Genomic DNA, 19,687 nt, shown 5'->3' with positions numbered 1-19,687 from the left:
TCTTGCCTTGCAACTCTTTGCTCAACCCAGGGGATTACCCTCATTCTAGAAGGGGAACCGTGTGTTGTCCCTATTTTGCAGCAGTCTGCCAGGCCAACCAACGCCAATGATGAAATCGTATGCCCGGATAGGGACGGGATGGATGTATAGACCCACCCGCATTCGGGAATTATGTTGCCGAGGTTTGAGCACTCTGTGCGTCACGGAACAGAACAATCGCATTTCGTGCAACCAGACACAAACAACCGTATCCGGAGGGAAACTATACAGCACCGGAAAGTGATAGTTCTTGAGCATAGTTTCAAGTTTGTGTGAGGTTTCGCTGGTGTCTATAAATCGTGAATCGAAAGATGCCAATAATTCAACACGAAAAACATACCAGACGCCCCCTTCGGGGGCTGTCTGCTAGGAACATGTATACCTAAAATGGATAAATAAATATCTTTTTTTTTCTTCTACTACCTTTGATAACCCTCATAGCCAAGAGACTTTTCTTTTCCTAAAAACAAAGAAAAAAAAATCAAACATTTTTTTTTATCACACTGCAGGATTTATTTGGCGAGTTTCCTTGTTGCATCGTCATAAATATGGGCGCCAAATATTATTTTTAAATAAAATAACTCAATGAAATATAAACCTCCCGGAGGGTTTAATTGGCTGCAACCGATGGTAAAGGCAGGAACGAATATAAAGACACCGAACCGCAACCACCTAAAATACCAAAAACTATGCAAAAAGACTGCCTGGCCAAAAACACCCTCACACCGTACGGTTTCGGTTGAGCATAGTTTTCCATAAACTTACTGCTGGTTATGCAAAGGACACCACAGGAGGAGCGGTGTTTGGTGTACCGGGACACTGAAAATAACTGAATAAAAACACCCCACTCCGGCTGCACGAACCAGCCGAACAACGGTACATCGTTTCTCTGTTTAGCGTTTGGACGGATTGGTAAAGAACTGTAGTTCAGAGTTAGCCCGAATGAGATAGCACGACTTCCTGTGCAAATTGATTTTACCTCATCGATAGGCGATTCCGCGTGAGGGGAAGGTCTCGGTTTACGGTTGGATTTAGTATCCGACACTGATGGCAATCTTTTATGCAGCAGCGACACACCCGTTCCCTTAGCTTCCAATCTCTTCCTGCCAACTCGCCAAATTTCAGGTAACATCGGAAGTGGATTTAAAAATAACTGATATTTTCATTCCGTGCCGTTCTGGCCCATTTTTCTACCCACACTAAAAAAAGGACAGGGGAAATGCATAAGAACTGTCTCCTGGCATCGGAAATTTTAGCAGGCCCTAGAAATTTTCTCAGCATTTTTATGAAGGGCTTAAATAAAACGATACAAAACCAATTCGGTAACAATTAGAATTGTGTAATTCCGCTCAGAATCATGAATCTGAATGATTCTTTGCATCGTTTTAGAGGTTCATTAATCTTTTAATGAGAAAGACAAAATAATAAAGTATAAACCCTTATTTCTGGTCGTATGATTCACGATGACGAAAGAAAATTTACGAAAAAAAAATCACGAAGACTCATGAACAATCATTAAGGTTTCATAAGGTGCAAAGATTCGAATCCCAAAAGATTCATGATGAGATTCACCTTTATATAACAGGTACAAATACTTATTTTACTAACAAACAAAGATATAGGTAATATAACTTAATCAGCAAGATATCATATTATTGAACATATATTTTGGTTTCGGCCAGTATCATACTTAAGCCCGGTAACAATTTGTCTTTGTCAACTATTTATGTCACAAGATCGACATTATGCAAAAATTCGTTATGCTGAAGCGAAACACCCAAAATAACAACGGGGTGCACAGCACAAAGGTTTTTACTCAATGCTCCTGCAGGACACTCCAATGCTGAACACAACACAGTAGGGTCGCTTTGGTAGGCGTCGGAACTTCTCAATTGGACTATCGCATCGATAATTTGGTTGTGGTAACAGTTAATTGATGTAGCATAAAAAAGGGTCGCCGAAGGGAGCTATAATAAATTGTGTTACGATTAGAATTCAATAGAAATTAAAGCGAGGGGTTCCATGAATAAAGGAACGCTTTTTTCCACATTTGAGAAAGTTTTCTTTTTCACGCCATTGTGTTGAGAAGGCAAAGCGTTAAGCAATAAAATCAGCTGCCATGATGAGATGCGAGCTATTTAACCTACAAAAAAAAACACTAAGATTAATTGAGCTGCATAAGCGGTTCATTAGAGTACGCAAGAAATCGGTGTGGTTAAGAAGCTAAATCCATTACCGCTCGCTGTGAAAAAAATGAAATTGTTTTTGAAGATTCATTTAAAAACGAGACTTACAACATAAACATTACATTCGTTAAGAAACATTCCGCCAATCGCATTTAAAAACGAATAAACAAATCAACAGAAACCAGATAAAGTAAAAAGGATATACCAATTTCAATCCTACGGCGATCTGGTAATTGTGTCAAGGTTGATCCTTAAGGGTTGGTTAATAAACAAAACTTATGAACAGCAAAACAATCGCCATAAATGCTGTTCGAGCCGGTTATGCAACAAACACACTGAAAGTAAAAATTAAGTGAATACAAACATACAAACTCGTTTTCTGAGCGAGCAACATTTATTCAATGTGGTAGTGCTGGTTATTTTACCGTGTTTTTCCCTATCGCTAAGGTCGAAACTGGCCTAGTACGAAGTTTGTGCACACGGTCGTTTCAAGCACCTTGTGGAAACCAAAGTATGACTTCAATTTGCAACATGTTAATTTGAAAGACTATTGGTTTTCAAACGTGTTAAGTTTTAGTGATTCCTTGATGCAACTATTGTTATGGAATCGGTGACTAACTATTCATCTAATTACAAACATAAAACCTATAAACAACTGACTGTTTTCTTAACGTTGTAATTTATTATTTTTTTCGCAAGCTTCGATATTTTTCGTGATACATGCAAACATATTTGTGAAACTGAATATAACTGACGGCTATAGTGAACCAAGTACAAACTAAGATACACAAAAGGATCTAAGGCGGAACCAAAATCCAAACAGAATTGTTCCGAGTCTCGTGGAAATCTTCGGAAACCTGTTCGGATCGTGTCCGTGTGCGCATACTTCGAGTTGGTTCAGTTCGGTCTCTCGTCTGCGCAGCCCATACAGGAGATCACCTTTCTTGGTATGAGTGATGAAACCACCCGCCACCGCGGATTCTACTTGGGCGTACGTGTATGTATCCCGCAGCACAGACAGGCAGTTGTAATCTGAACGTGATCGAGTCGTAATGTGAGTTTCGTAGGAAGATTTGTGTGGATGGCGGGGCACCGGATGGAAAATTGCCGTGCTCGTTTGTGAAAAGAAATAGCTTACGTCTAGCTGAAAACTAGCCGCGGTGAAATTAGGAAAACATAAACAACTTTATTCTGGTGCGTTTGTGCTTTCCTCGTCTGTGGACTTGAGTAATCAAGTGGATTCCTACCGGATGTTGATGAACGTCGACCATTTCGAAGGGATTGTACTAAAGCCACCGACAATTTGAAGTTGATTGACATGTCGGCCAAAAGCAGTGCCAAGGAAACGCAGCTTGGGTTCGATTGCGTGTGAAATAGTAAAAATTAAGATCGATCGACCCTTCGCCGTGACGGGGTTTTAATCAAAATGCGGCCAAAACAGATTGCCGCAGAAAAGCAACAAGATGCGTTAGCGGGATAGCTTTTCAAAGCGTGCGTGCGCCAAAACAATGACTAATGGCACGCCGACCTGAACGTCACGCAGGAAGGGCAGGTAGCATCGTATTGGTGGTGTGTGCAAGAGTTCAAGGATAGGCTGATTCACGTGGCCGACGTAACACATGCGTTCTGGAATAACATCCGATGCACCCAAACCATAAAATGGCATCTATGCTGTGGCAGCAAAGTTTCTATTCTCGTTCGCTCCGGCAAACAGACATAGGATCGGGCTATTAGAAAGCGAAATTAACGGGAAACGTCAGCCAACATGGAGGCGAGAGTGCGAACATGCGAGCATGGAGACGATGGAGCAATTATTGCAACGCCGATATGTATTTTTCATCGTAATTTCACAATCGCTGTATGCTTATCTGGTTTTTTCTTTCATTCCTCAAACCTCGATGATAAGATTTCCTCGAGGGCGCATGGTTTCAGGGTATCTGAACAGATTCCCCCAACTGGTTGTTGCATAAAAAACAGGTACTATGGCCTTTAATGGAAATAATAATCACCGGCCGCACACACCTTTCTGTAGGCTTTGTGTGCCATGCAACGCATCAAAGTGAACTTTGGCTTTCCATCACATGTGTGTGGGCAAATAAACGCAGATACGTCAGTCAGTCAGAGGCGCTACGTCAGAAGGCGACGATTAAAAACAAAAGCCTGTCAAGTGCGTTAGCGTGATCGTACATCATCGTCCCTTTGGGGGAATGGTGTTCCGGGACGATATTTTCTAGCACATGAAGCGTATACGTTACACATTATCGACGCAAAAAGCCCACGATGGGACTCGTCGAGCAAGTGTGAAATTCGCACATTCCCTCAATGTCTGGCAATCAAAAGCCAATTCCCTGTGGCGCACATTTCCACGCTCAGAATTATGGACGATGGATGCTTGCTGACTTGCAAATGAACTTCTAGGCGGTGTGCAAATGGTGCCAAGGTTCAATTTGTTTAGCGAAAAGGCATATGCCCTTTGCACGGACATGCGAGAACTAACAAAGAGCCGTTGTTCGGTAGGAAAATAGGTAGAAAACGGTACGAAAATTATACTCTTACTTTCATTTTCTTTCTCTTCTTTCATGTTTGAATAGTCATGTGTCTCTTCGAATATGGATGCTTCTGAATGTTAGCACAAATTTTGGTTGTTTCTATCATCCACCGTTACCATACCCTAAAATCGATTATTCTAAGCACACTCAGGACGCACAGCAACCCAGGCCAGGAGGACAAAGGCCATTTACTTTTATTTAATTCACGCAACTCAATCCGATGGCCACATTAAATCCACTTCATGCTCCACATAGTATGAATGGTGGAAATTTTGAAGAAAAGGTGCGTCATGGAGAAAAGAATCAGTTTCACAAAAAAAGGGAAACGGAAACATCATACTATTTTTATGGAACCGAAACAAGCGCGCCAACAAATGAATGACACAAGGCATCAATCGAATCGGCGCTCTTCTGCGTGTTTGAATGATTTTATTTTCTTTTTCCTTTTTTTTACCATCACAAGAAAGCAGGTTGCATGCGAAAAGGAGTGGCCGGCCGGTACCAGTTTTCCGCAGTTAAAGCCGGCACCATTTTCCAACCCCATTTGATTTCATTCAATTTTCTTCCTGCTTTTGTTTTCGCGTTTATGTTCGAACTAACCATTGAGGTTTGCACACGTGTGTATACGTTTTTCGGGGTTGATGTTTTGAGTTCAAATCGCAGCAAACGCATATTAAACGCGAACGGTACATGTGGTGCATCCATACACGCTGCTAATGTATGTCGAGTCAAATTCGAATAACAGAATTCTAATGCAACTGCAGTTGCACCAGCCCAACCAGACGGCAATGGGGTTAAACCGCAACGGGGAGAGTTCAATTTCCAACCCACAGCTACAGTGGTTTCGTTTGATTGGGAACTGGCACAGACACGATGACCTCAGTGAGGCTCTCACGTAACAGAAACAGAAAGAAAACACTACTGCTACTGGTAGAAGATTTATTCACTTTAGAACAAATCATTAACGAAACGAAGCTGAGAAGATGTGTTGCGTTGCTAGCCCATTTTGCAAAATGGCGGTTAGGAAAAGGGAAAAGATCGTTTTGTCGATCATACTCCATTCTGAGAACTACCACCATTTTGTCCTTTGGCTAATAACCTTCAACCATCCCATGAACCCCGGGGTTTGTGGGCTTCCAGTTCAACCATCCCCAAGTACTGAGACATCAATCCGATAATTTACTTAAGGGGACAATTCAATTAAAATCTTGCAGATGCGAATGCGTACCCAGAGCAGCAGATGCATCCGTTCGATCGCTGCAATAAACTAACCTCGGTCGCTAACGGACGAGAAATCCTCAATTAAAACCACTCAATTTAGGCTCGCTTGAACAACCGCCGGGAGGTACATGAACAGACAGCGTGGGGTGATCGCCTTTGCGGTGTGACGTTACGACTAGCTAACCAATAGAGCAATCGAATCTGATCAATGAGTTCAATTAAATATGGCTACTTCAATTCTAAGTGCCTCGTTTTCTGATGCTTTGGCGTTGTACTTTGGAAATTCATCGCACCACCATGGGCACCAAAAGTTTGAAACATTTAGCGTACGATTTTTCCCACAAACCTCGAATGCAACCTACAACAGATGTTTTTCATTTACTCGCCTGTTGTTGGTTTTGGGGACGATGGAGACTAAAACACCCGCTTATGCGGCTAGCTTGGTTTAAGGCTGAAAAAAAAGGCTAATGAAGAACAAAAACGGAAATTCCAAATTTCGTGCAACCGCGGTGTCGCTTCGCAAGGAGAAAGAGCGACGAGCCAGTTAGACAGCATTATTCCACGGACGTTGTGTCGTCGTTTGGGGAGTAATTAAATTACCCATTCCGAAAAAAGCGACAAGCTCTGGCGACAGGAAAACTGCCGTGACTTTGCTATATAGTGTGTCCCCAAAAGTGGCACTGGCTGTTTTTGATTCCCATCTTTTTTCGGAACTTATTTTACTCCACGTTGAAATTCCACCCGCCGAAAACCAGCGAGGCATGTTTGGCCATCAGGCATGACTTTTAGCTACGAAAATTCACAGAAAAGAAACTATCTCTTAAAGGGTGATACTGCCAAAACTGACAAAAAAATGCTTCTCAACAAGCTGATGAAATTTTGTCGACGAATTGTTGACAGTTGTAGTGGACGATAGTGAGAATGCCAAACGGCCGCTGGAGGGAAAAGAGTGAAAAAGTTCTACAATGAAACACGACATAAACAAATAGCCATGGCCAAGCGTCTGCAACAATTAAAAGGTCAACATTACCCTCTCTATTTCCTTATCCTCTCAGAAACAATCATGTACCTTAGAGGTTTTGCACAATGGCTGGAAAAGAAGATAATTTTCTATTTCTTCCCAACTAAAGACTTCAGCAAAGATAAGGAAAATCAAAATAAAAGTTCTTGAATTTCAAAAATGTAACTAAATTAATCATGAAAAAAACATAAACATGTTTAAAATAGAAACAAAACTCGGACCATTGGCAGACCGACATGAAAGGGTTTATGATTATAAAAATATTCGCTTTCATGGAGCAACCAGCAGGTACCCATTCTGTCCATTCCTTCACCATTTCCCGCAGCTCCTATCGGGCACACTTTCACCAGTTTTCCAATGTACAACATAATTTCCAAACGTTTCCGTCCCGTGGACCGAGGGAATAATAAATCGGGTTCAGCTTTCGTGAGCATAAAAAAAACAAGTAAACGAAACATAGAACCACTTCAAACCCGAGGCGGCTCGTTCTCGACACTTTACGGCATTTGCTTGAATAGGGTAGGTGGCCATGGCATACCCGGCTGCGTGCGCAAAGCAGTGGAAAACTCCTCCAGAACGCCGGCTTTGCCTTTTCGCTATGGACACGAGACGATTTTCCTCACTTCGCGTGCTGGGTGTTAGGCACACGGTTTACGGTCCCCGTCCGACTGTGGTTCTACGGTCCTCCACAACCAACCTCGCTGTACTACGATATCCGGGAGAGCCGGTTACCGTGCCGGTCATTTGCGCCGCCCTCGATCGAACAGACACAAGCAACAGCAAGGGGGTGCGCTGCAGGCCTCTACAACGACGACTGCAACTACCGACGATGGCGACGGTGACTTCGGCAATTCACCGGGGGCACTGAAGCACTTTACCGACGACCGTCACTTGCACGGTGACTGTGCACGAGGCAACATCTCGACGCCGCCATCAGTTTTGGGCTGTTGACATTCTGCTGCGAGTCACGCTAGTCAAACAAAATCTATTGTGAGGAATTTCCCGAGTCCATGTTGACATTTGGCGAACATATCCGTTCACTTGGGGAGGAATCCTTCACCCTTGCGAATAAACGCGAACACCACAAAGTCCTGCCTACAACTTCCTGTGCCTATCTTCGGAATTTCCCTCTAAAACGATTTTCTTTTCATGTTCCAGAAAAGGCGTAAACAGTGACGACAGCTCGCTCAGAGCGGTTGGTGGTGTAGTGGTGTAAAAATAAACGAACAGAGATTAGGAAAACGAATAATCTCCAAACGTCGGTGTATTATGACGTTGTGACCGTATTATGTGTTAAACGCTAAGAAAGTGAATCCCTACACACCTACCAAGCCTTTGCTCCTAGTGGTTATAATTATCGGTGAACTGAAGAAGTTCTCCGTGACCCGTTCACGATAAGGCGAACGCCGGAAGAATCTTTCTTCAGGCTGTTGTGTTTTGACTATAAAGTCTTACGATAGTGTGTTGAGCAGCAGCAGCAGCAGCAGAAACAGAGGCAATGGACGAAAGAAAGAAATCTCACCCCAACCCGAACCATAGGATGAAGCGTAGATTGCCGAGGGACTACATGGTCCCGATGGTGCTGTTGGCGATAGTCTTTCTTTGGACATCGAGGTAAGAAACTATTAACCCTGGTCGAATGGGTAAGGATTGCACATCCGCATGGTAGGTGCTAGTAGGTCGTGCTCGCAAGGTGCAAGCCATGAGCAAAACGGGGACAGGAAATCGGGACGTAATCTATCGCCGACCACTGGACCACCGCCATTAGCGAAAAAAAGAAAAAATTATTCACTCGCACGTTATAAAGTGTGCAGAGCAATAATGTCGACACGCCATAATCATGGTGATTCCATGATTTCCATAAACTTTTCGACCGCATTATCGCTTTAAGTGCGAGGAACTTATTGAAGTCTCTCTTCAGATATAGGTACAGAGCATTTTCACTGAACTTAAAACGTATTTTGAATGGTTAGATCAGTTAAAATCAGAGATCACATGAGGGTTTGGAAAAAAACCAACCATAGGGAAATAACTGATGACCAAAGACGCTTCATTTAAGCAAAAAAAAAGTAATACTAGTATAGTATGTTCAACAACATGTGCCAAGAAATTCTCTTATGATATTATGTGACAATTACTAAGGACATATGAAAGATTGTAGTAATTAGTTTCATAGTGAGAACATTGAATCGCAAAACGTACTGTTTACGCACGCGTCCCAATAACTACCACAACTAAGTTATAATGCTGTTGTAGCCAAAAAAGAACGTATCAAATCATTGATGCTATTAAGCAACACAAAAACCTGGCACCCCATCGACCATAATCCCTAACGCGTGGCTATCGGTCACATGTGATAAGTCTGTCCGTAAGCTTTTGAACTAAGCCAGTAAAGAAAGAGTGGATCATTGGAGTGGATTCTTGTTTCTTTCCTTTTTTTCGATACCAATCCCCCAAGCCGAGCGCTAAGGTTCAAAGATTGAACCTCTTGAAACACTTTAGTACACCAACCGCAAGGCATTTTGGGAGAATTGAAGTGGATCAAAAACAAAAAACCTTGAATCGTGTGCTCCTTCCCTATGATCGTCAGGCCCACTTTGAGGGTCGAGTTGAGTTTGGATAAACGCTAGACGGGGGATGATAGTTGAGGTTCATTAAACTCTAACCAAACGTGGCGGGGTATAGCACGGATGCCGGGACACGTCCATGTCCGGGGGGCTATTTATACGGTAAATCCTCCCGTGCTCCCATAATTAGGCGCACTACTGGACGAAAACGGTTTTCGGGTAGAAGCGTCGAGCAAGCAGCAAAACGAAACCGAAAAACCGACAGCAGCTGTAACCGTCTGTAGCAGGTTCATGTGTCTGTGATTAATTAGCATCATGCCAGTGAACATTCAAGAAGATGGTTGAAAAGTGTATTCGAACTGACAACGAATGCAGATGCAGATTTTATAGTGCAAAAAATCATGGTCCTAGCACGATATGATGTTAACATAGTCAAACTTACTCAAAAGCGTCCCATGAATGTCTTAAGGAATTTCGATTTTACTTCGCGTTAATTGTCGCCGGATTGCTCCGTGTTCCAGTGACTCACATAGTTCCACAGACTTGGGAGCTAATAGGAAAGGCAAACATCGAGGCAACTTTCATTACGTCGGGGTTACCGTTGGAAAAAGCCGGTTTTTGCAGCAATTTTTCTCCGCCATAAATGCGTAATCCCCGGCCCTCCAAATGGCAGGGTGGACCGTTGGCTAAGCAGGGCCGATCAAACAAACACAAGAGTCCAACATTGGATGACTTTCTGCCGCAGTGCCTCACCGGGGAGATAGTTTCCGAAGCGAGTGGCAGGGGAGGGAGCTTCAAGCAAACCAAACGAGGAGAGGCAATAAACTATCTTACTACATATGAATGAGCGCAAGAAGAAGAAATAAAACTGACAACCACAAGACGAAAAAACGTTAGACTTTTGCGAGACGGGTTGGTAACTTCCCGGTTGCCACCCTTATCCCTGCGGCAACTGTTTGTGATTCGAGTGGTTAGACGGATGGAGAACGCTATAAAAAAACCACAGCTATGAACCTGTGCCATTTCACTTTACACCGGCGCACGTGACAGGAACGCCGGTTTACAGTTGTTTGACTGCCAGGGACGGTAAATAGGGCAAAAAAAGGGAAACCCTTGTACTTGAAGACAGGATTAATGTTACTTTTGTTTCTGTAGCGATTACAAAACAAGAAACGATGGACAAACACAGACGCGAAAGAGTGTTATCAGGGAGATAAACGAAAAGTAACCCCGTTTTTTGTATATTTACATCATCACATTTTGCAGTTCATTATGAATTCCGTCGCCCGTCCTAAAGATCCTTCTTCTACATTTTTGACGATTACTTAGCTTCGATTTAAACTTCTTAGCCCCATGGAGCTTCGATGATACACGATTATGAAACTTCGCCACTGACCAAATCTGTCAATATGTACGCTTACATGGCGGATAGACTGTGAACTTCAGCTGACAAACGGCTGATGATGACGACATTGTAGGCAACTATTTCGTGCTGCGTTGACCTAACAATCTTTGGACAACTCGAACTGTTGTTGACATATGGCCAAATGTTGACATTGATGATACATGTAGGAGAAAGAAAATCGTGAACCGATTCCACAGCCACTCCCTGGTACCAACATTGCTATCCCTAGCGGGATTGATCATACGTAAACGGAACAATACGATAGCAAGCTTCAGGATTAAAGAGTGAAAAATCAAGCACTCTCTCCGAGCAGCGAACACAAGACGAATTGTGACTTCATGCGGACTGAGCTAACTTTCCAGGGTGACCTACAAGGGGTCTTACATGATGGAACCAAGCCGGCAATTTCGTATCGATCCAAACCGAAGTACCCTTGACCCCTATCGTAACGAACCCAGCGGAGGTGTTATACATTCAACGTCGAATTAAACCAAACCCTGCGCTTGCCCAAAGCGTTTGTCTTCGTTTGCATTAGGTCTGCTGTTGCTGTGCATCAGTTCCCGCGCGCGTTTATGGACACAAAGTCCGACCGCACACTGGCAAAGAATAGAAGAGACCGCCGCCTGATTTAATTAAATTATTCTAATGCGTGTTTTCGGAAGCACTGATAGCGCCGAAGGCGACCTACACGGTGTTCACCGAACGAACGAAGAAGGCACTCCTTTCCTTCGGTGACACCCTGTGCGTGTTACAGTGCCACAAGTATAGGGTTATTCCCCCCAATCTTGTGGTGAAATCTTACGTCGAAAGGTGCAGCCATTTTATATACATACATACATATGGAGACACGTCCGTCAAGCGATAGGAACGAAAATTGAGTGCTGACCCGCCGTCACCAGCCAGCCAGAACCAACATAAAGGAGGCCAGGAGGCAAGACTTCGCGGCAAAGGACAGGCCTCATCTTTGCTAGCACAAGTTTAGCTCTGTAGTGCGCTCTGCTTGTCGTAGGTTCTACAGCCGTCACTCAAGGTTTAATTGAATTAGAATTGTTTGCAATGTTTGTACGTGTACCGTTTGGTTTTATGTGACAATATTGGCTGTGAATGTGGAGCTTGTCGGTCTAGTTTTTATCCCAACCGAAACACGTTGACCACGCAAAACGCGCACTAATGTATCAAGTCTATGATATAGGTTTCACATAAATACTTGAGCGTTGAGTTGTTTCTGGTTGTTATCTTCTAAGCCAAAGTACAATCGACCATTGAAATGCGTCAATCGATAACATTGGAATTTTCTCCGGTGAGTTGTGAGTTGTCCCTCAACCTTATCAACTTTCACACAACTTCGTTTGACATAATATTTATCAATGAGGAATTTCTTAGTAAAAACTTGAATCAATTGCCGAATAGCTGTTCTGAGGCACGCACAAAATGTGGAGTTATAAAAAAGGCAGTTTTATGTAAATACAAAAATCATCGTTCAACTGGACAACATCATCTGCATTTGTAGAAAAGAAAACTTTTAGGGTTCACGGATGCGATTTCTTAAGCTGTACTCAACCATTTTCTTATGCTATTTCTTTTCAGCTTTAGCACGGTACATGCTAAGAATTCGGCAGAAGATGCGGATGAAATGTATGGGGACGACTACGACGATACGTACGATGACGAAGAGGATGATACCGGAGGTTTATTCTTCGGATCCGATGGTGGAGGTAAACACGGTGCTGACAGTGATAAATCGACGTCCACGACTACTGGAACGGCGAAGGCGTCATCTACCACCACTGGCAGTCCTCCGGAAATAAGTTTTGTTGATATGGAAGGTATAAGGATCATTCACTATTATGTATCGCTGCCGAGTGCAGTTTCTCAAGGGACGAAGAAGTAAACTTACGGTAATCCTCATTTTTATTTCACAGACCAATCCATGGAACACGAAGACGGCTATGCGTGCCCGAATGAGTGCAGCTGTTCGGAGATGACAAAGTTTCTAAACTGTTCTCACCGCTCGCTGACCGACATCCCGGCCGGCTTACCCGGCAACGTGCTTCGACTGGATCTGAGTCATAACAACCTGAAGCAACTGAATGTGGAAGCGTTTCAGAACTGTACCGGCCTGCAGATGCTGCTGCTTACTGGCAACGTGATCGAGCAGTTCGATAAAGAGTTGTTACTGAAGATGGACCGATTGGTGTTACTCGATCTCTCCTCCAATCAACTGGCCCATCTGGATAGTGACAGTTTTAGTGAGGTAGACAAATCGCTGCGACGGCTTCACCTGAGTAACAATCCAATCGTGCTACCGGACAGTGGACCGTTTTTGGAGTTACCAGAGCTGGAAGAGCTGTACTTGGACAGCTGCAATCTGACCGAGCTGCCAGACGAAACGTTCAGTGAACTGAGAGGACTCGCCCTGCTCGATCTCTTCGGCAATCAGTTCGATGAGGTAGGATGCGGCAGTAGGATACAACGTTTTCCGAACTACGAACCACTTTATGTATTCTCATTTTTATTTCCACGCATCATTGCAGGATATGAGTGTTGACGTGTTCGAACCACTAAATCATTTGATGAAATTGAGACTACCAACGCTGTCGGAAAGCACGGTCCGGGAACTGTGTGATAAAGTTCCACGGATCGATGTGATTGACCTAACAGTGCACAACATCAGCTGCTTCTATCTCGCTTCAGACAGTTCGTTCGAGGAGAGCATCTTAGTGGACGTACCGAAAACTCCGGAACCGATCAGCACAACCAAAGGTAGAGGCAAACGCTAGTTTAGCTCTAACGCACTAGAGAAGCGGATCGTTTCAAATTATTCCCTATTTTAGAGCCCACAACGCCACGCCCGACAAGGAAATCGCAGCACAATATTAACGAAATCCGACAAGAGTACAAATCGTCCACTTCCAAACTGCAAGCATCTGATTCGGTGCTGCAGACCACCACGGTACCAACACAGCGCAATAATTCCTCGCAGTCAGGATCATTCCCTTCGTCCGCGTCGATCACACATACCGGGGCCGCACCGGTGGACGACGACCATGCAGTGGTCAAAACGTCTTCCACAGAGTCTAACGGGGATGACGGGCAGCCAGCGTCACTACTGTCGTCGATATCGCCCGAAACAATGAAGCAGCTTCTGATGGCCATCATCGGCGCAACCGTACTGGCGTTGATCGTCGGTGTGATCTGCCGACGGACCGGCATCAAGGCGAAATTGTGCGGCACGAAGCGACGGCCTGCGCCAACCGATCAGGTTCGTCCAGCGGAGGAGGTCCCGCTGAACAAGGTCTAAGACCGCGCGCTACGGTAAAGCGTGCTAGAAGCGAAAAGGGAGGAAAAATGATCGCTTTTTCCTCGTACGTTGACCGTGAGGAGTAGCTAGTTGACGTTTAAGATCAGATACAGGTCCCAAAAAGCAGTGCAGAAAATGCGCTGTAAACTGGAAAGAATTGTGCAAACGGATGCCTAAGAGCACACTTGATCATATTTTCTTCTCCCAGCAAACAACACGATCATGCTATGTGATATTACTTAAAAAGTATTAGGTAACATCGTCTTGAGTAAGCTATGTCGTCCTAAACACTCCAGGTTAGGGCAATGTAAAGGGAAGGGGAAACGAACATATTGTGCCGCAGAACGAGCAGAATATTTTGAAAACCAATTTGCCCCTCCTTTCTGGTATTTCGCATTTTGTCAAAAACCTTTTGTAAATATTTAGTAACACAACATATTTCCACACTAGAAAGTGGTCCAAACGAAGCCATTGTAGTTTTCCGAATGGATACTCTTTTTTGACAACGGATAGTTCCTCCCAGGATTGCTGAATACAAAAAAAGGTATGTTTGTATCGAACCGAAGCAAAGTAATAAGTTATAATGTCCCTCCACTGCCCGGCACCAATGTGCTCGTCGGCGAGTGTAACGAAAGATATTTCTTAAATTTAGCGAGAGCGCGTAAAAGCTCCTAGTTTCAATGCTGATTCATAAACGGAACTGGTAGCAGATAAATTAACACAATGGCAAAAATGAGGTATCTTTCGTACGAGAGAGACTAATATACTTCAAATAGTGTATACCTTATACTCAACAGAGACAATGAGTAAACGAACCAAATAGTGTGTGGCAAGGGCGCATTTTGTAATCGTAGTCAAGTAGAAATGGCTAGTAGAAGAGCAGCAAAGCATATATGAAAAACGCATTAACATTCTTAATAATAGAGATAAGCCACACATTTAGATTGCCTATTTTTTACGTCCCGTCAAAGTATAGAAAAAAAACGTTGAAAAAATTTCACCAACAAGCACTTCATGTATTTTTGGTAACATTTTCCGTTTGTCTTAGACGTTTGCTTACCGCGTTAGGTTTATTTGTTTTGTTAAGCAAGGAAGAAAACACAACAAACAATCAGTAGCAAACTGAACATTGTTGTAATGGTAGGTGGAATTAGATTTTCGTTTATCGTGGTGTTCATAGTAAAGATTAGTTTTTAAAGTGGTTAAGGTTGCGTTTATGTTGTACGAGAATGGCCCTAATGTTTTGTCTTGCTTTAAAGTACCATGTAAACGATGCACTAATGCAACAGAGAAAATTTTCTATGTATGCATTACAAATACACATCCAAATTCAACAAACGCCATAGTAGCACATTAGCTGTGTGTTTTAATAGATTATTCCTTTTTGAACAATGTTCAAAAGGAGAAAAGGTTCAACAAAACACAAGTCTCTCCATTTTGACGACAATAATTTCATATTTTGATATCATCTTTCAAAATGCCATGTTTTATGGCACTCTGAGACACACTTCTGAAAAGTTAACATTCGAATCCCATTTAACCAACGGAAGGAATTATTATGCACGTAAGTAAAAATAGAGGTCAAATTTGACCGAAAACCATCGCCAAGTGGCCAAGGAAAGTCTGAATTACATAATTTGAATATTAATTAACGTTTTTGGTTTGTGTGACTTTGCTCTTCAAGATGCAAAGAAACGATTCTATTCCAGTTGTACCAGTTACAGTTATAAATTCGCAAAACTACTCGACATGAACCAAACACGTCAAAAACACATATTGGAAACAAAAGCAGCATGCATTTATGAATTGAACTTTACGTGCGACGTGCGAGGAGAGTCCGCGACAGCCGGTAGCGTCGGTTAGAAAATCGGCCTATTAGCGCTAACCAATACCGGGCAGGATCGAATACGAGAAGACTGAAAAAGTCTTGTAAGCCCTTAATGGGCAGGCATGACCAACAATGTCGTAACGCTAAGAAGAAAAAATACGTTCTTAAAAATCTTCATTCTAATAATAATCTTTTACAGTTTAATACCGTTTTATTATTTTTTTGAATGTTTTTCTTGAATAGATTGCGTAAAATAAAAGCCTTTCGGTTGAGGGGCGGCATATTGCATCACCGGGGCTACCAATTTTACCAGGCGTAATTTAAAACTGTGGGCAAAAATGACTCAAATGGTGTTGTAAATTGTGGGGGCACTCAGTTGTTAATTATTTCATTGGAGTTATTTAGCGAAACTCGATCTTTTTCGAGTATCTAAAACTTCAACACAAGGTTGACTGTGTCAAGAAAATTTGTTAAATGTGCTTCAATGTGTAAAATTGGCTTTGCTGGAATGAATTTTACATCATATATTTCGATATGAAACAACGACAATTACTCCAATGGGCATTTTGGATGTAGAATTTGTACAACCTAGAGTTTAGATGGAAAAATGTCGAACTGAATAAATTTGGATATCTGTGTCTATCATTTCCAGCAGTGCATTCTACTTCACATACAACGGTGCATATTGCTCACGATAAGGATGTTTTAATTATTGTCTCCTCAAGCAGAATGTAAGGATTATGAATCCAACTCGTTCGAGATTCGATAAATAACATATTGAGGTAGCTTAAACTATCTAGGGAAATTATACAGAATTTTAGGTATAATTAGCTTTAATTTGTTTTCTCTGTTGAATCTTAATTTAGAGCAATGAAATCCACATAGGGTGTAATATACATGCTTAACATCATGTCTTAATGTTAAGCCCTTATTACGACCTTACGAAATGTTACGTTATTATGTTCCAATACAACACAGTTGTAAAGAGTGTAGTAAGCAATAGTATAGGTTTACTAAGTATAGGTTTACTGGTGTTGATAGTTTTACAAAAATAATTATCGTATTTTGAGCTTAATATATCACAACGTAGTTGATCTCTCAAATCGATTTACAGTACATTCAACTTTAAAGCTACAACGCAGAGACTATCATGGTTCTTTATATGCACCGGTTTCAATAAAGACCGCATATTGAACGAATTCTAATGGCGAAACATTTTGCGAAGGACGACAAAATATCATATAAAACACTCACCTCCATAACTAGGAACACGTTATGATCTTTCTCAGTGCAGGCCAGCAACTTTACCACATTTTTGTGCTTGAGAGCGCTGAGCTCTTGCAGAATTTTAATCTCCTTCCCGAGCAGACTCTGTGATTTTGCCAGGCTTTTCTTCGTGATACTTTTGATTGCCACCGGGTAGTGTTGCTGAAACGTGAGGAAAAAAGGGGAGCAAATGAAAACAACGTGAGTGCGATTGATTAAACTCGGATAAGAAAGTAAACAGCGTGTACGGACGAGAGAATAAACCAACAGAAGAAAGTTATCTGCAGCAAATGATAAGCAGAAGCTGCGATCGAAAATGTGACTCATCTGCTGTGATGCTGGACTAAAGATATTCAAAACGTGTGCACGCGGAACGACATCGTCGATGTTGGATAGCGCACGAGTAATCGAGACACTTTAATCACTGCAAAAAAAACGTATGATAGAAACCATTTATGTTGGTTGCTTTTGAAACTGGTTTAAAAACAAGCATTTCAGCAAAGGGGCTGAAAAATGTGAGGTGACAATAAATATCCAACATCATGCAATTCTATAAAATATTTCTTTCGAGTCTAACCGAAATTATTTACATGTACAGTCTCATGCACACGTTTTTACATTACAGAAAACTACGATGCATCGACATTTTAACGTGATATGACTGTGTCTTTAGCCCTGACATCGAAGGGTGGTTCAAAATCCGAAACGCAATAAGACTGATAAGCAACCCAACGTGGAAAATAAACGTTTCAAACCCCTTTCCAGCAAAGGTGCAACTTCGTGGGCTTGTGGGGGCGATTCATTTAACGAAGGGGAAGTTGCAGTTCTTTGTCAGGATTGTCTTTGTGTTGTAGTTTAGCGCGACATGGCAGGAGTAGGACGAGTCTACTGGACATGGTAAAGATAGTCTGATCATGTCATAAAAACGGAAAACTAGTTGACAAATGGATTAGATTATCAGTGGTCGACATCGACCGAAACATCGTATGCGAATAAAATTAGCAGACGTTGTGCAATATTGGGACTGATTGTTTGAAGTGTATGCTTATGCTGTATATTGTTTGTAATTTAGAATTTTGTTTGTAACAAAGTAAATATAAAAAAAAAAACAAAATATGATATCCATTGATAAAAATAAACAATTTTATCTTTGTTAAATTATTTCTCATAATCTGTCAAATGGCGAAAAGGAAATCATAAAAAGATTTGATTGAAAGGAAACTCCACGTACGATATAACACGAGTCTACCTTTCTGCAAAATAATTTCTCTTTTCTGGGAAGCTACCAAAACGTGCACACTTTCCATAATGAAATTGTGGACGGTATGTTAATTTAAACAATATTTTAAACAAAATAACATCTCTCCGACGGTCCCGAGAAATACGTACTTTATGTATTGCCTTCGGGAGTGCGTATGGCCTAATTCATTCACCGAGTCAATTGTCTAATTTATGCATTCTACCACGCATACAGTAGTCGTACAATAAAGTAATTAATAAAAGGACCTGTTATTATAATCTTAGAGAATGAGTGGATTAGTAGATTATATCTCCTGTGTCCTCTTCAAATATACAATCATAGATATCATAAATCGTGACTTTTGACTGTAAAGATTAATTTCACTGAAATCTGATCACAATGGAAGAAATAGGAATACTTAAAGTTACCAACATGATTTCGATCGCACAAACACAATACATTGTTTACAAGTTTAAAAACGGATCTGTTAAAAACCTGACAAAATAGATATCGGAATCCTGTTCATTAGCCGGTGCTTATTATGCGAAGGAAATAGGATCTCTTTAACTTCCGCAATTCGAAAGCCACCCGTGATACTACCTACCGTGGAAGGTCAGTACATTGCCCCTTCTCACCTTGATGGCCTTCACAAAATGCTGTATCTATCGAACGGAAAAGGTTGCTAATCTACGTGTGGTGTACTCATAACACGTAACAGTGGCCACTCAGCTACCCTAAAAACTACCTCATACTTGAAACACGAAATGTGTCCCCATTCCTGGGCGTTACGTTCTTTGGCCGGGATTGTCACATTGGCTAGCCATCCTAACTATTTTTTCTTCCATTTCCATTTCGTCGATTTGATCTTGAAAAAGCTTCTTTCACGATGAAGTAACGGGTTTCCTTCACTTTATACTACGCAATTTCTCGCAACTTCCTTCTTCGCAGATTGGCAAAACTTCGAGAGAGGTGAGTAAAAATTGAGAGAACGGTGGTGCGTAATGTTGATTCCATGGCTAAAAAAATAGGATAACAAAAAAGGCAGATGTATGTACTTGCGTGTA

The 19,687-nt window shown here is 42.0% G+C and overlaps 2 protein-coding genes across 2 annotated transcripts in view; one reads left to right on the top strand and one right to left on the bottom strand.

Moving 5' to 3' along the window:
* LOC131287624 (serine/threonine-protein kinase ULK2) overlaps window positions 1-19,687 on the bottom strand; it is a 34,584-nt gene that overhangs the window by 13,501 nt on the left and 1,396 nt on the right. Inside the window, exon 2 of the mRNA XM_058316688.1 lies at window positions 17,372-17,545. Coding sequence (XP_058172671.1) covers window positions 17,372-17,545 — 174 coding nt within the window. The remainder of the gene's footprint in view (window positions 1-17,371; window positions 17,546-19,687) is intronic.
* LOC131289311 (peroxidasin homolog) lies at window positions 8,190-14,864 on the top strand. The gene is made up of 5 exons (XM_058318542.1): window positions 8,190-8,630; window positions 12,576-12,814; window positions 12,911-13,437; window positions 13,523-13,751; window positions 13,823-14,864. The coding sequence occupies exons 1-5, from the start codon at window positions 8,515-8,517 to the stop codon at window positions 14,287-14,289; spliced, it is 1,578 nt and encodes a 525-aa protein (XP_058174525.1). The 5' UTR covers window positions 8,190-8,514; the 3' UTR covers window positions 14,290-14,864.

This window comes from Anopheles ziemanni, chromosome 3, assembly GCF_943734765.1.
Source record: "Anopheles ziemanni chromosome 3, idAnoZiCoDA_A2_x.2, whole genome shotgun sequence".
NCBI lineage: Eukaryota > Metazoa > Arthropoda > Insecta > Diptera > Culicidae > Anopheles > Anopheles ziemanni.
This window is presented reverse-complemented; position numbering and strand designations above follow the sequence as displayed.

Coding starts and splice junctions, on each gene's coding strand:
- LOC131289311 (XM_058318542.1), top strand. CDS start 8,515: ATGGACGAAAGAAAGAAATCTCACCCCAACCCGAACCATAGGATGAAG. Junction 12,815..12,910: donor AAGTTTTGTTGATATGGAAG/GTATAAGGATCA, acceptor TTTATTTCACAG/ACCAATCCATGGAACACGAA. Junction 13,438..13,522: donor TCGGCAATCAGTTCGATGAG/GTAGGATGCGGC, acceptor GCATCATTGCAG/GATATGAGTGTTGACGTGTT.